At 49.1% G+C, this 14,449-nt stretch overlaps 1 protein-coding gene across 2 annotated transcripts in view; it reads left to right on the forward strand.

The window, feature by feature from the left end:
- The window catches only part of LOC139277400 (voltage-dependent calcium channel subunit alpha-2/delta-2-like), a 1,881,585-nt gene that overhangs the window by 1,764,168 nt on the left and 102,968 nt on the right, over positions 1 to 14,449 (forward strand). For both annotated transcript variants that reach the window (XM_070895823.1, XM_070895824.1), the window contains 2 exons: positions 7,103 to 7,192; positions 12,913 to 12,978. In XM_070895823.1, coding sequence (XP_070751924.1) covers positions 7,103 to 7,192; positions 12,913 to 12,978 — 156 coding nt within the window. The remainder of the gene's footprint in view (positions 1 to 7,102; positions 7,193 to 12,912; positions 12,979 to 14,449) is intronic.

A 14,449-nucleotide genomic window follows, 5' to 3' on the forward strand; every position in this document is an offset into this window, starting at 1 on the left:
CAAGGGGAACTAGTTTCCCACTGTGACTGCAGAGTCAGTGAAACCTGTAGGGTGGAATATCTGTGTGTGCTGACTCAGGGACCTTTCTCTCCTCTTGGATCTGTGGGAGTTACCAGTGTGTGTGAATGGGACCATCCAGTCTGAGCAAATGGAATGGCTCCTTTTCCAGTGTGGAGCCTTTCCCACCAAGGCCACAGGTTGGATGCCCAGGCGCAAATTCCCTCCATTTACCGACCCATTTCAAATATTGGTCGGAAAACTGTGAGCCCGAATTTTCAATGTGCATTCCCGGTGAGCGAGTCTTCCCGGTGGGCGAGTCTCCTGGTGGGCGAGTCTCCCGGTGGGCGAGTCTCCCAATGGGCGAGTCTCCCGGTGAACGAGTCTTCCCGGTGGGCGAGTCTCCCGGTGGGCGAGTCTCCCGGTGGGCGAGTCTCCCAATGGGCGAGTCTCCCGGTGAACGAGTCTTCCCGGTGGGCGAGTCTCCCGGTGGGCGAGTCTCCCGGTGGGTGAGTCTCCCGGTGGGTGAGGCTCCCATTGGGCAAGTCCCCCGGTAGGCGAGTCTCCTGGTGAGCGAGTCCCCCGGTGGGTGAGTCTCCCGGTGGGCGAGTCTCCCGGTGGGTGAGTCTCCCGGTGAGCGAGGCCCCCGGTGAGCGAGTCCCCCGGTGGGCGAGTCTCCCGGTGGGTGAGTCTCCCGATGGGTGAAGCTCCCATTGGGCGAGTCTCCCGGTGGGCGAGTCTCCTGGTGAGCGAGTCCCCCGGTGGGTGAGTCTCCCGGTGGGCGAGTCTCCCGGTGGGTGAGTCTCCCGGTGAGCGAGGCCCCCGGTGAGCGAGTCCCCCGGTGGGCGAGTCTCCCAGTGGGTGAGTCTCCCGGTGGGTGAAGCTCCCATTGGGCGAGTCTCCCGGTGGGCGAGTCTCCTGGTGAGCGAGTCCCCCGGTGGGTGAGTCTCCCAGTGGGCGAGTCTCCCGGTGGGTGAGTCTCCCGGTGAGCGAGGCCCCCGGTGAGCGAGTCCCCCGGTGGGCGAGTCTCCCAGTGGGTGAGTCTCCCGGTGGGTGAAGCTCCCATTGGGCGAGTCTCCCGGTGGGCGAGTCTCTCAGTGGGTGAGTCCCCCGGTGGGTGAGGCTCCCATTGGGCGAGTCTCCCGGTGGGTGAGGCTCCCATTGGGCGAGTCTCCCGGTGGGCGAGTCTCCTGGTGAGCGAGTCTCCCGGTGGGCGAGTCTCCCGGAGGTGAGTCTCCCAGTGGGCGAGTCTCCTGGTGAGCGAGTCTCCCGGTGGGTGAGTCTCCCGGTGGGTGAGGCTCCTATTGGGCGAGTCTCCCGGTGGGCGAGTCTCCCGGTGGGCGATTCTCCCGGGGGCGAGTCTCCCGGTGGGCGAGTCCCCCGGTGGGCGAGTCTCCTGGTGAGCGAGTCTCCCGGTGGGCGAGTCTCCCGGTGAGTGAGTCTCCCGGTGGGTGAGGCTCCCATTGGGCGAGTCTCCCGGTGGGCGAGTCTCTCAGTGGGTGAGTCCCCCGGTGGGTGAGGCTCCCATTGGGCGAGTCTCCCGGTGGGTGAGGCTCCCATTGGGCGAGTCTCCCGGTGGGCGAGTCTCCCGGTGGGCGATTCTCCCGGGGGCGAGTCTCCCGGTGGGCGAGTCTCCCGGTGGGTGAGGCTCCCGGTGGGTGAGGCTCCCATTGGGCGAGTCCCCCGGTAGGCGAGTCTCCTGGTGAGCGAGTCCCCCGGTGGGTGAGTCTCCCGGTGGGCGAGTCTCCCGGTGGGTGAGTCTCCCGGTGAGCGAGTCCCCCGGTGGGCGAGTCTCCCGGTAGGTGAGTCTCCCGGTGGGTGAAGCTCCCATTGGGCGAGTCTCCCGGTGGGTGAGTCTCCTGGTGAGCGAGTCCCCCGGTGGGTGAGTCTCCCGGTGGGCGAGTCTCCCGGTGGGTGAGTCTCCCGGTGAGCGAGGCCCCCGGTGAGCGAGTCCCCCGGTGGGCGAGTCTCCCAGTGGGTGAGTCTCCCGGTGGGTGAAGCTCCCATTGGGCGAGTCTCCCGGTGGGCGAGTCTCTCAGTGGGCGAGTCCCCCGGTGGGTGAGGCTCCCATTGGGCGAGTCTCCCGGTGGGTGAGGCTCCCATTGGGCGAGTCTCCCGGTGGGCGAGTCTCCCAGTGAGCGAGTCTCCCGGTGGGCGAGTCTCCCGGTGGGCGAGTCTCCCGGTGGGTGAGGCTCCTCTTGAGCGAGTCTCCCGGTGGGATAGAAAATATTTAAATGTAATTATCTGAAGAGGTAGCATCTGGGCAAATGTGATGTGTGAGTGTGCGTCTGTCCATGCGAGCGTGGATGTGCGTGTGTGTGTGTGTGTGTGTAGGTGTCTGTGTGTCACTGTGCATAGGTAGGTGTTCATGTGTGTGGGCGGTGTGTTTCTTGGTGTACATGTGGGTGTGCGCGTATGGTCGTTTCTATATGTGTGTTGTGTGTGGATTTATGTGTCGGTGCATGTGTATGTGTGGATTCATGCCTGTATGTGTATGCGCATTCGGGTGCGCGTGTGGGTGCGTGCATGTGTATGGTGCGGATGTGTGTGTGCATGTGTTTGGGTGTATGTGTGTGTGTGTGTGTACATGGGTGTGTGGTGTGCATGTGTGTGCATGTGCGGTGTGCGTGTATATGGGTGTGTGTGCATGTGTGGTCTTTGTATATGGGTGTGTGTACATATGTGGTCTGTGTATATGGGTGTGTGTGTGCATGTGTGGGTGTGCTTGTGTTGATGGGTGTGTATGGTTGTGTGTGGGTGTGCGTGTATGTATGGTGTGAATCTGTCAGCTAGAGCCATCAAGGATTTGTGAGCGAGAGAGATCATTACCCTTACAATGTCATTAACTGTAGCCCCTGTCTCACTGTACAAGGGGATCAGATTGTGGAGTCTCCATGATTGGAGAGCTTGATTCCAATTTTGGGAGTGAAGTCAAGAAACTAGCAGCAGGAAATGGAAATAGGTTTGCCTGGGGTTTTTATTTCACTTCCTAGAGACTAATATAAATGCTGTGATGTCTTCTAATGTAACTGTGATGTACTAATGTAAACCATTTGTTCCACACCCTGGGGACAGAGCATGGGATAAATATGCATCGAGTTATCCACATCTTCAGGAAATCCCTTTGAGCACTTCATTTTATTTCTGTACAGTTCCTCTGGATGTTCAGACTGCAAGTAGTGCACACAGTGTCAATCCTCGATGACCCTGGCTGTCAGCTTCAGGTGGCATGTCCCAGAGGACCAAAAGAGTGGGAGAGCGATAGTGATAGGGGATTCGATTGTAAGGGGAATAGATAGGCGTTTCTGCGGCCGCAACCGAGACTCCAGGATGGTATGTTGCTTCCCTGGTGCAAGGGTCAAGGATGTCTCGAAGCGGGTGCAGGACATTCTGAAAAGGGAGGGTGAACAGCCAGTTGTCGTGGTGCACATTGGTACCAACGACATAGGTAAAAAAAAAGGGATGAGGTCCTACGAGACGAATTTAAGGAGCTAGGAGCTAAATTAAAATGTAGGACCTCAAAAGTAGTAATCTCGGTGCTAGTCAGAGTAGGAATCGCAGGATAGCTCAGATGAATACGTGGCTTGAGCAGTGGTGCAGCAGGGAGGGATTCAAATTCCTGGGGCATTGGAACCGGTTCTGGGGGAGGTAGGACCAGTACAAACCGGATGGTCTGCACCAAGACAGGACCAGAACCAATGGCCAAGGGGGAGTGTTTGCTAGTGCTGTTGGGGAGGAGTTAAACTAATATGGCAGGGGAATGGGAACCAATGCAGGGAGACAGAGGGAAACAAAAAGGAGACAAAAGCAAAAGACAGAAAGGAGATGAGTAAAAGTGGGGGGCAGAGAAACCCAAGGCAAAAAACAAAAAGGGCTACTGAATGTAAAGGGGCTGCAGGAGGGGTCAAAACTAAAAATCATGGTTTAAAAACTAGTATTAAAACACTCTACCTAAACACACGCAGCATTCGAAATAAAGTAAATGAGTTGACGTCACAAATCATTACAAATGGGTATGATTTGGTGGCCATTACAGAAACGTGGTTGCAGGGGGGCCAAGACTGGGAATTAAACATACAGGGGTATCTGACGATTCGGAAAGATAGACAAGAAGGGAAAGGAGATGGGGTAGCTCTGTTAATAAAGGATGATATCAGGGCAGTTGGGAGAGACGATATTGGCTCTAATGAACAAAATGTTGAATCATTGTGGGTGGTGATTAGAGATAGTAAGGGGAAAAAGTCACTGGTGGGTGTAGTTTATAGGCCCCCAAATAATAACTTCATGGTGGGGCGGGCAATAATCAAGGGAATAATGGAGGCATGTGAAAAAGGAATGGCAGTAATCATGGGGGATTTTAACCTACATATCGATTGGTCAAATCAAATCGCACGGGGTAGCCTGGAGGAGGAATTCATAGAATGCATACGGGATTGTTTCTTAGAACAGTATGTTACAGAACCTACAAGGGAGCAAGCTATCTTAGATCTGGTCCTGTGTAATGAGACAGGAATAATAAACGATCTCCTAGTAAAAGATCCTCTCGGAATGAATGATCACAGTATGGTTGAATTTGTAATACAGATTGAGGGTGAGGAAGTAGTGTCTCAAACTATGCTTAAACAAAGGGGACTACAGTGGGATGAGGGCAGAGTTGGCTAAAGTAGACTGAAAACACAGACTAAACGGCGGCACAATTGAGGAACAGTGGAGGACTTTTAAGGAGCCCTTTCATAGTGCTCAACAAAAATATATTCCAGTGAAAAAGAAGGGCGGTAAGAGAAGGAATAACCAGTCGTGGATAACCAAGGAAATAAAGGAGAGTATCAAATTAAAAACCAATGCGTATAAGGTGGCCAAGGTTAGTGGGAAACTAGAAGATTGGGAAAATTTTAAACGACAGCAAAGAATGACTAAGAAAGCAATAAAGGAAAGATAGATTACGAAAGTAATCTTGCGCAAAACATAAAAAGATAGTAAAAGCTTTTACAGATATATAAAACAGAAAAGAGTGACTAAAGTAAATGTTGGTCCCTGAGAAGATGAGAAGGGGGATTTAATAATGGGAAATGTGGAAATGGCTGAGACCTTGAACAATTATTTTGCTTCGGTCTTCACAGTGGAAGACACAGAAACCATGCCAGAAATTGCTGGTCACAGGAATGTGGGAAGGGAGGACCTTGAGACAATCACTATCACTAGGGGGGTAGTGCTGGACAGGCTAATGGGACTCAAGGTAGACAAGTCCCCTGGTCCTGATGAAATGCATCCCAGGGTATTAAAAGAGATGGCGGAAGTTATAGCAGATGCATTCGTTATAATCGACCAAAATTCTCTGGACTCTGGGGAGGTACCAGCGGATTGGAAAGCAGCTAATGTAACGCCTCTGTTTAAAAAAGGGGGCAGACAAAAGGCAGGTAACTATAGGCCGGTTTGTTTAACATCTGTAGTGGGGAAAATGCTTGAAACTATCATTAAGGAAGAAATAGCGGGACATCTAGATAGGAATAGTGCAATCAAACAGACGCAACATGGATTCATGAAGGGGAAATGACGTTTAACTAATTTACTGGAATTCTTTGAGGATATAACGAGCATGGTGGATAGAGGTGTACCGATGGATGCGGTGTATTTAGATTTCCAAAAGGCATTCGATAAGGTGCCACACAAAAGGTTACTGCAGAAGATAAAGGTACGCGGAGTCAGAGGAAATGTATTAGCATGGATAGAGAATTGGCTAGCTAACAGAAAGCAGAGAGTCGGGATAAATGGGTCCTTTTCGGGTTGGAAATCGGTGGTTCGTGGTGTGCCACAGGGATCGGTGCTGGGACCACAACTGTTTACAATATACATAGATGATGTGGAAGAGGGGACAGAGTGTAGTGTAACAAAATTTGCAGATGACACAAAGATTAGTGGAAAAGCGGGTTGTGTAGAGGACACAGAGAGGCTGCAAAGAGATTTAGATAGGTTAAGCGAATGGGCTAAGGTTTGGCAGATGGAATATAATGTCGGAAAGTGTGAGGTCATCCACCTTGGGAAAAAAAACAGTAAAAGGGAATATTATTTGAATGGGGAGAAATTACAACATGCTGCGGTGCAGAGGGACCTGGGGGTCCTTGTGCATGAATCCCAAAAAGTTAGTTTGCAGGTGCAACAGGTAATCAGGAAGGCGAAAGGAATGTTGGCCTTCATTGCAAGAGGGATGAAGTACAAAAGCAGGGAGGTCCTTCTGCAACTGTATAGGGTATTGGTGAGGCCGCACCTGGAGTACTGCGTGCAGTTTTGGTCACCTTACTTAAGGAAGGATATACTAGCTTTGGAGGGGGTGCAGAGACGATTCCGGAGTAGGCTGATTCCGGAGATGATGATAGATTGAGTCGACTGGGTCTTTACTCGTTGGAGTTCAGAAGGATGAGGGGTGATCTTATAGAAACATTTAAAATAATGAAAGGGATAGACAAGATAGAGGCAGAGAGGTTGTTTCCACTGATCAGGGAGACGAGAACTAGGGGGCACAGCCTCAAAATACGGGGGAGCCAATTTAAAACCGAGTTGAGAAGGAATTTCTTCTCCCAGAGGGTTGTGAATCTGTGGAATTCTCTGCCCAAGGAAGCAGTTGAGGCTAGCTCATTGAATGTATTCAAGTTACAGACAGATAGATTTTTAACCAATAAGGGAATTAAGGGTTATGGGGAGCGGGTGGGTAAGTGGAGCTGAGTCCACGGCCAGATCAGCCATGATCTTATTGAATGGCGGAGCAGGCTCGAGGGGCTAGATGGCCTACTCCTGTTCCGAATTCTTATGTTCTAAAAGGGACTCTTCTGGAGATGGAACTTGAAACACAGAAGGAGGAGGGGTTAGAGCTACAGTAACTCCTTCCCTTTGGACTCTGAGGCTATGCTGAACTCATCAGGAGTATTTTTGTTTAATTCTGTTTGAACAACATTCCTTCAAGTCAGTGATGAATGGTCTCTAAGTGCTTGAATGCTTCATTCTCCGTATCTGAAGAGAATTAATGTAGAAAGATTTAAAATGCTTTGGACTGTATGAGAGATTAATTCGAATGGTAATTTTAATGCATCATGTGTGTTTCGTGTTGCAGGAGTATTTGGACGTTCTGGGCCGTCCCATGGTGATGGCAGGGAAAAAAGCCCAGAAGGTTCAGTGGACCAATGTCTATCAGGATGCTTTGGTAAGACTACTTTGGAATGGGATGCAATCAAAGTGTCCACATGGAATCTTCCTTTGCTTTTGAATGGTACACGGGGTGAAATTGGTCTTGAATGGTAGCACAAAACGATGACTGAGAATCAGCAACCATCTTTACACTCCACTCAGTTTCCTTTTCCATTGAAGGGGCATCAGTCCCTCAGTACTTCGCTGTCAGTGCAGAGCATGTGTCCAAGCTTAGGAGTGGGACTTGAAGTCATAACATTCTGACTCGGAGGTGGGAGTCCAAACAACTGGACCAAGCTGACACTCGACACAAGTATCGTTACATTAATTGAAATGCCAGATTCAGCCCAGTCAATGAGAGGCAGGACTTCCCTCATGTTCAAGAGTAGACTGATTACATGCACCAAGACAACACTGAGGTAGCTGTGAGTGAGGTACTGTTGGACTGTCCTTATCATTTTCCTGCAGCAAAATGCACAGTAGCCTGTGACCGAGCATCAAACGTGGTAGCACAGATAGGCGGTGAGGCTGGCACTGTGCCAAACATGGCAGACAGTACCTGTTAAAGATTGGCATAAGGCCAGGCACGGCAGATTTTACCTGTCACACAAACTGGCACCTCACCAAGGGAGTACGGATAGCTGCTCTGGTGCTTGTCATTGGTCTCACAGACTTCTGATCTTATTTAAGGAATGTAATGACATGTGGGGCTGAGCACCTGGAGTGCCCGAGGAGCTTAACATGATTCCTCATTTGAACTATTTCCAAACATGCTTAGTTTCTCTAACAAAGGATGATTGCTTGCATTAAAAGATAGACAATTTCTCCTGATGGAACAAATGTTGGAATGTGGATGGTCACAGTTGCATGGCATTAAAATGTACGTATACTTCTGGTAATGCTTGTTTGGGTCACTGTGAGGTTTTCAGTACTTGGAGTGGAGACACTCGAGGTGCTGAGTAGAAAGGCCATTTCAACTCCCCACAGACATTGAGGGTGACAGCACTGTGCAGCACCACGTCAGCCAGTACAGGGGCCTCTGCTTCATTCCTTGCCTGTACTATGTTAGCTGATCCCTGGGCTGGCAAGAGGGGAAACATACAAACATAGAAACTTGGAAACATAGAAAATAGGTGCAGGAGTAGGCCATTCGGCCCTTCGAGCCTGCACCACCATTCAATAGATCATGGCTGATCATTCCCTCAGTACCCCTTTCCTGCTTTCTCTCCATACCCCTTGATCCCCTTAACCGTAAGGGCCATATCTAACTCCCTCTTGAATATATCCAATGAACTGACATCAACAACTTTCTGCGGTGGGGAATTCCACAGGTTAACAACTCCCTGAGTGAAGAAGTTTCTCCTCGTCTCAGTCTTAAATGGCCTACCCCTTATCCTAAGGCTGTGTCTCCTGGTTCTGGACTTCCCCATCATCAGGAACATTCTTCCCACATCTAATCTGTCCAGTCCCATCAGAATTTTATACATTTCTATGAGATCCCCTGTCATCCTTCTACACTCCAGTGAATAAAGGCCCAGTTGATCCAGTCTCTCCTCATATGACAGTCCAGTCATCCCTGGAATCAGTCTGGTGAACGTTCGCTGCACTCCCTCAATAGCAAGAATGTCCTTCCTCAGATTAGGAGACCATAACTGAACACAATATTCCAGGTGAGGCCTCACTAAGGCCCTGTACAACTGCAGTAAGATCTCACTGCTCCTATACTCAAATCCCCTAGCTATGAAGGCTAACATACCATTTGCCGCCTTCACCGCCTGCTGTACCTGCATGCCAACTTTCAATGACTGATGAACCATGACACCCAGGTCTCGTTGCACCTCCCCTTTTTCTAATCTGCCGCCATTCAGATAATATTCTGCCTTCGTATTTTTGCCCCCAAAATGGATAACCTCATATTTATCCACATTATACTGCATCTGCCATGCATTTTCCCACTCACCTAACCTGTCCAATTCACCCTGCAGCCTCTTAGCATCCTCCTCACAGCTCACACCGCCACCCAGTTTAGTGTCATCTGCAAACTTGGAGATATTACACTCAATTCCTTCACATAAATCGTTAATGTATATTGTAAAGAGCTGGGGTCCCAGCACCCCACTAGTCACTGCCTGCCATTCTGAAAAGGACCCGTTTATCCCGACTCTCTGCTTCCTGTCTGCCAACCAGTTCTCTATTCATGTCAGTACATTACCCCCAATACCATGCGCTTTGATTTTGCACACCAATCTCTTGTGTGGGACCTTGTCAAAAGTCTTTTGAAAGTCCAAATACACCACATCCACTGGTTCTCCCTTGTCCACTCTGCTAGTTACATCCTCAAAAAATTCCAGAAGATTCGTCAAGCATGATTTCCCTTTCATAAATCCATGCTGACTTGGTCCGATCCTATCACTGCTTTCCAAATGCGCTGCTGTTTCATCCTTAATGATTGATTCCAACATTTTCCCCACTACTGATGTCAGGCTAACCGGTCTATAATTACCCGTTTTCTCTCTCCTTTTTTAAAAAGTGGTGTTACATTAGCTACCCTCCAGTCCATAGGAACTGATCCTGAGTCGATAGACTATTGGAAAATGATCACCAATGCATCCACTATTTCTAGGGCCACTTCCTTAAGTGCTCTGGGATGCAGAGTATCAGGCCCCAGGGATTTATCGGCCTTCAATCCCAAACACAATTTCCCTAACACAATTTCCGCCTAATAAGGATATCCTTCAGTTCCTCCTTGTCACTAGACCCACTGTCCCCTCGTACATTCGGAAGGTTATTTGTGTCTTCCCTCGTGAAGACAGAACCGAAGTATTTGTTCAATTGGTCTGCCATTTCTTTGTTCCCCATTATAAATTCATCTCAATCCGACTGCAAAGGACCTACGTTTGTCTTCACTAATCTTTTTCTCTTCACATATTTATAGAAGCTTTTGCAGTCAGTTTTTATGTTCTCTGTAAGCTTCCTCTCGTACTCTATTTTCCCCCTCTTAATTAAACTCTTAGTTCTCCTCTGAATTCTAAATTTCTCCCAGTCCTCAGGTTTGTTGCTTTTTCTAGCCAATTTATATGCCTCTTCCTTGGTTTTAACACTATCCTTAATTTTCATTGTTAGCCACGGTTGAGCCACCTTCCCCGTTTTATTTTTATTCCAGACAGGGATGTACAATTGCTGAAGTTCACCCATGTGATCTTTAAATGTTTGCCATTGTTTATCTACCATCAACCCTTTAATATCCTTTACCAGTCTATTCTAGCCAATTCACAGCTCATACCGTCAAAGTTAGCTTTCCTTCAGTTCAGGACCCTAGTTTCTGAATTAACTGTGTCACTCTCCATCTTAATAAAGAATTCCACCATATTATGGTCACTCTTCCCCAAGGGCCCTCGCACAACAAGATTGCTAATTAGTCCCTTCTCATTACACATCACCCAGTCGAGGATGGCCAGCTCTGTAGTTGGTTCCTCAACATATTGGTCGAGAAAACCATCCCTAATACACTCCAGGAAATCCTCCTCCACCGCATTGCTACCAGTTTGGTTAGCCCAATCTATATGTAGATTAAAGATAACTGCTGTACCTTTATTGCACACATCCCTTATTTCTTCTTTGATGCTGTCCCCAACCTCACTACTACTGTTTGGTGGTCTGTACACAACTCCCACTAGCGTTTTCTGCCCTTTGGAATTCCGCAGCTCCACCCATACCGATTCCACATCATCCAGGCTAATGTCCCTCCTTACTATTGAATTAATTTCCTCTTTAACCAGCAACGCCACCCTGCCTCCTTTTCCTCTCTGCCTATCCTTCCTAAATGTTGAATACCCCTGGATGTTGAGTTCCCAGCCCTGGTCACCCTGGAGCCATGTCTGTGTGATGCCAATTACATCATATCCTTTAACTGCTGTTTGCACAGTTAATTTATCCACCTTATTCCGAATACTCCTCGCATTGAGGCACAGAGCCTTCAGGCTTGTCTTTCTAACAGTCTTTGCCCCTTTAGAATTTTGCTGTAATGTGGCCCTTTTTGCTTTTTGCCTTTCTATCTTTTGCTTCTGCCTCCATTTTGTTTCCCTCTGTCTCCCTGCATAGGTTCCCATCCCCCTACCATGTTAGTTTAACTCCTCCCCAACAGCACTAGCAAACACTCCCCCTCGGACGTTGATTCTGGTCCTGCCCAGGTGCAGACCGTCCGGTTTGTACTGGTCCCACCTCCCCGAGAACCGGTTCCAATGTCCCAGGAATTTGAATCCCTCCCTTTTGCACCACTCCCCAAGCCACATATTCATCTGAGCTATCCTGCCATTTCTACTCTGACTAGCACGTGGCACTGGTAGCAATCCTGAGATTACTACCTTTGAGGTCCTACTTTTTAATTTAGCTCCTAGCTCCCTAAATTCGTCTTGGAGGGCCTTATCCCATTTTTTACCGATATCGTTGGTACCTATATGCACCACGACAACTGGCTGTTCACCCTCCCTTTTCAGAATATCCTGCACCCGCTCAGAGACATCCTTGACCTTTGCACCAGGGAGACATCATACCATCCTGAGTCTCGGTTGCGGCCGCAGAAACGCCTATCTATTCCCCTTACAATAGAATCCCCGATCACTATAGCTCTCCCACTCTTTTTCCTGCCCTCCTGTGCAGCAGAGCCACCCATGGTGCCATGAACTTGGCTGCTGCTGCCCTCCCCTGATGAATCATTCCCCTCAACAGTACCCAAAGCGGTGTATCTGTTTTGCAGGGGGATGACCGCAGGGGACCCCTGCACTACCTTCCTTGCACTGCTCTTCCTGTTGGTCACCCATTTACTATCTGTGTACCCTTTACCTACGGTAAGACCAACTCACTAAACATGCTATTCACATCATTCTCAGCATCATGGATGCTCCAGAGTTCATCCACCCGCAGCTCCAGGGCCGCAATGCGGTCCGTCAGGAGCTGGAGGCGGAAACACTTCCCGCACACGTAATTATCAGGGACACCTGAAGCGTCCCTGACTTCCCACATAGTATAGGAGGAGCATAACACATGTCCGAGCTCTCCTGCCATGACTTAATCCTTAGATAAACTTAATTTGGCAACAACAATGATAAATGTTACTTACTGATAAAGAAAAGAAAAAGAAAAACTACTTACCAATTACTTACCCCTTTGGCTGTGACGTCACCTTTCGATTTCTTTCTTCTTCTTTTTGCCTCCCTGCTACAGCTGCTCGCTGACGGGCCTCTTGTAGGCCTCTCGCCTCCTGAACTCCCGTCTCTCAATGCTCAGCCAGGGTTCATGCCAGGGTTCATGCTCATGACCCCCTGCTGGAGAAGAGGCGTGTCTGGACATCAGGCTCGGCCGTGATACCCTTCATGGTTGAATATCCTATTGACCCTGTCCAGGTTCACACATTGCTTGCTGCCCCACAGCTCCAGAGTGCCCGCCGCTCCACACCAGCATCTTTGGAGGTAGCAAAACCTACAGATGAAAGAGACAGGGAGGGAAGAGCTCAGCCGAACGTGTTGTCAGCATGTTTGGTACAGGGTCTGAGATCAAAGCCCTCTCCAACTGTAGTCAAGGATTGTAAGTAAAGTGAGTCCAAGGCATAAACCTGGCTCTTGAGATGGATCAGCACTTAACATGGCCTGTTAGTGGGAGTAGGAAAGACCGCAGTGCAGTGATAAATGCTCAAATACTGTGAAATCTAACATAGCTGGTTTGATTTGCTGTTCCTAGAGCCTTGAGCTGGTGATTACAGGGACGATGCCAGTTTTCAACATCACCGTGGACAATGGGCAGCAGGTACGTGGTTAGGTTGTGTGTGCCATGTCGTGCCAGTCAGTCAGGTTTAAATAGCCCACACACATAGATCAGAGAGGAGGAACTGGCAGAGTTACCCCCATTTCCTGGCCATTTCCTTCTCACTGTAGAACACTTTACCCCATGCTGCTGCCTTGTCTTGGCACAAGACTACATTTCAGCATTCAATTGTGGGTTGTACTAACTCCGAGCTAGTTCCTCTATAGAACTTCTCCATACTGTTCCAATGGGGCACCCCTCCAGCATTTGGACAGGACCCCTCTGCGATGTTCAGTGAAGCTGCTGTTAATTGTTCCTGACAGATGGAAACATAGAAACATAGAAAATAGGTGCAGGAGTCGGCCATTCGGCCCTTCTAGCCTGCACCGCCATTCAATGAGTTCATGGCTGAACATGCAAATTCAGTACCCCCTTCTTGCTTTCTCGCCATACCCCTTGATCCCCATAGTAGTAAGGACTTCATCTAACTCCCTTTTGAATATAACCATGTCGGCCAGCCTCCCATTTATCTCCAGGTAACACTGCAAGCCAATATCGTAAAGGGTAGAGTGGTCTTAGTAGCACAAGACTGAGGAGCTTCCCAGTGCTCTGTGCTCAATACTGGCAAGCTGTGTGGTCTCAGCTGGTTCAACTTCACCAGAACCTCTGCACCCATTTGAAAGCCCCCAATCCATGGCTGTTGCTAACCTGTGCCCTTCTCTGTACAAGCTAAGTGGGGTGTGTCCTTAAGGGTGGAGAGTGCAGGTTCCATGTTGAGCAAAAATCAAATGCTACCTGTAAGAGTTTCTGACTAGCTTGCTTTAGAAACTTAGAAACATCGAAATTTACAGCGCAAGGAGGCCATTTCGGCCCATCTTGTCCGCGCCGGCCAACAAAGAGCAGCACGGCCCTTGGTCAGCAGCCCTGAAGGTTACATATAAACCTATGAAACAATGACGGAAAGACAAAGAGCACCCAGCCCAACCAGTCCACCTCACACAACTGCGACACCCCTTAGTGTGCAAAATTAAAGCACATGGTATTGGGGGTAATGTATTGACGTGGATAGAGAACTGGTTGGCAGACAGGAAGCAGAGAGATGGAATAAACGAGTTATTTTCAGAATTGCAGGTAGTGGCCAGTGGGGTGCCGCAGGGTTCAGTGCTGGGACTCCAGCTATTTACAATATACATCAATGATTTAGATGAAGCAATTGAGTGTAATATCTCCAAGTCTGCAGATGACACGAAGCTGAGTGGTGGTGTGAGCTGTGAGGAAGATGCTAAGAGGCTGCAGGGTGACTTGGACAGGTTAGCTGAGTGGGAAAATGCATGGCAGATGCAGTATAATGTGCATAAATGTGAGGTTATCCACTTTGGGGGCAAAAACAGGAAGACAGAATATTATCTGAATGGTGACAGATTAGGAAAAGGGGAGGTGCAACGAGACCTGAATGTCATGGTTCATCAGTCAT

Source organism: Pristiophorus japonicus, chromosome 12, assembly GCF_044704955.1.
Source record: "Pristiophorus japonicus isolate sPriJap1 chromosome 12, sPriJap1.hap1, whole genome shotgun sequence".
Classification (NCBI taxonomy): Eukaryota; Metazoa; Chordata; class Chondrichthyes; family Pristiophoridae; genus Pristiophorus; species Pristiophorus japonicus.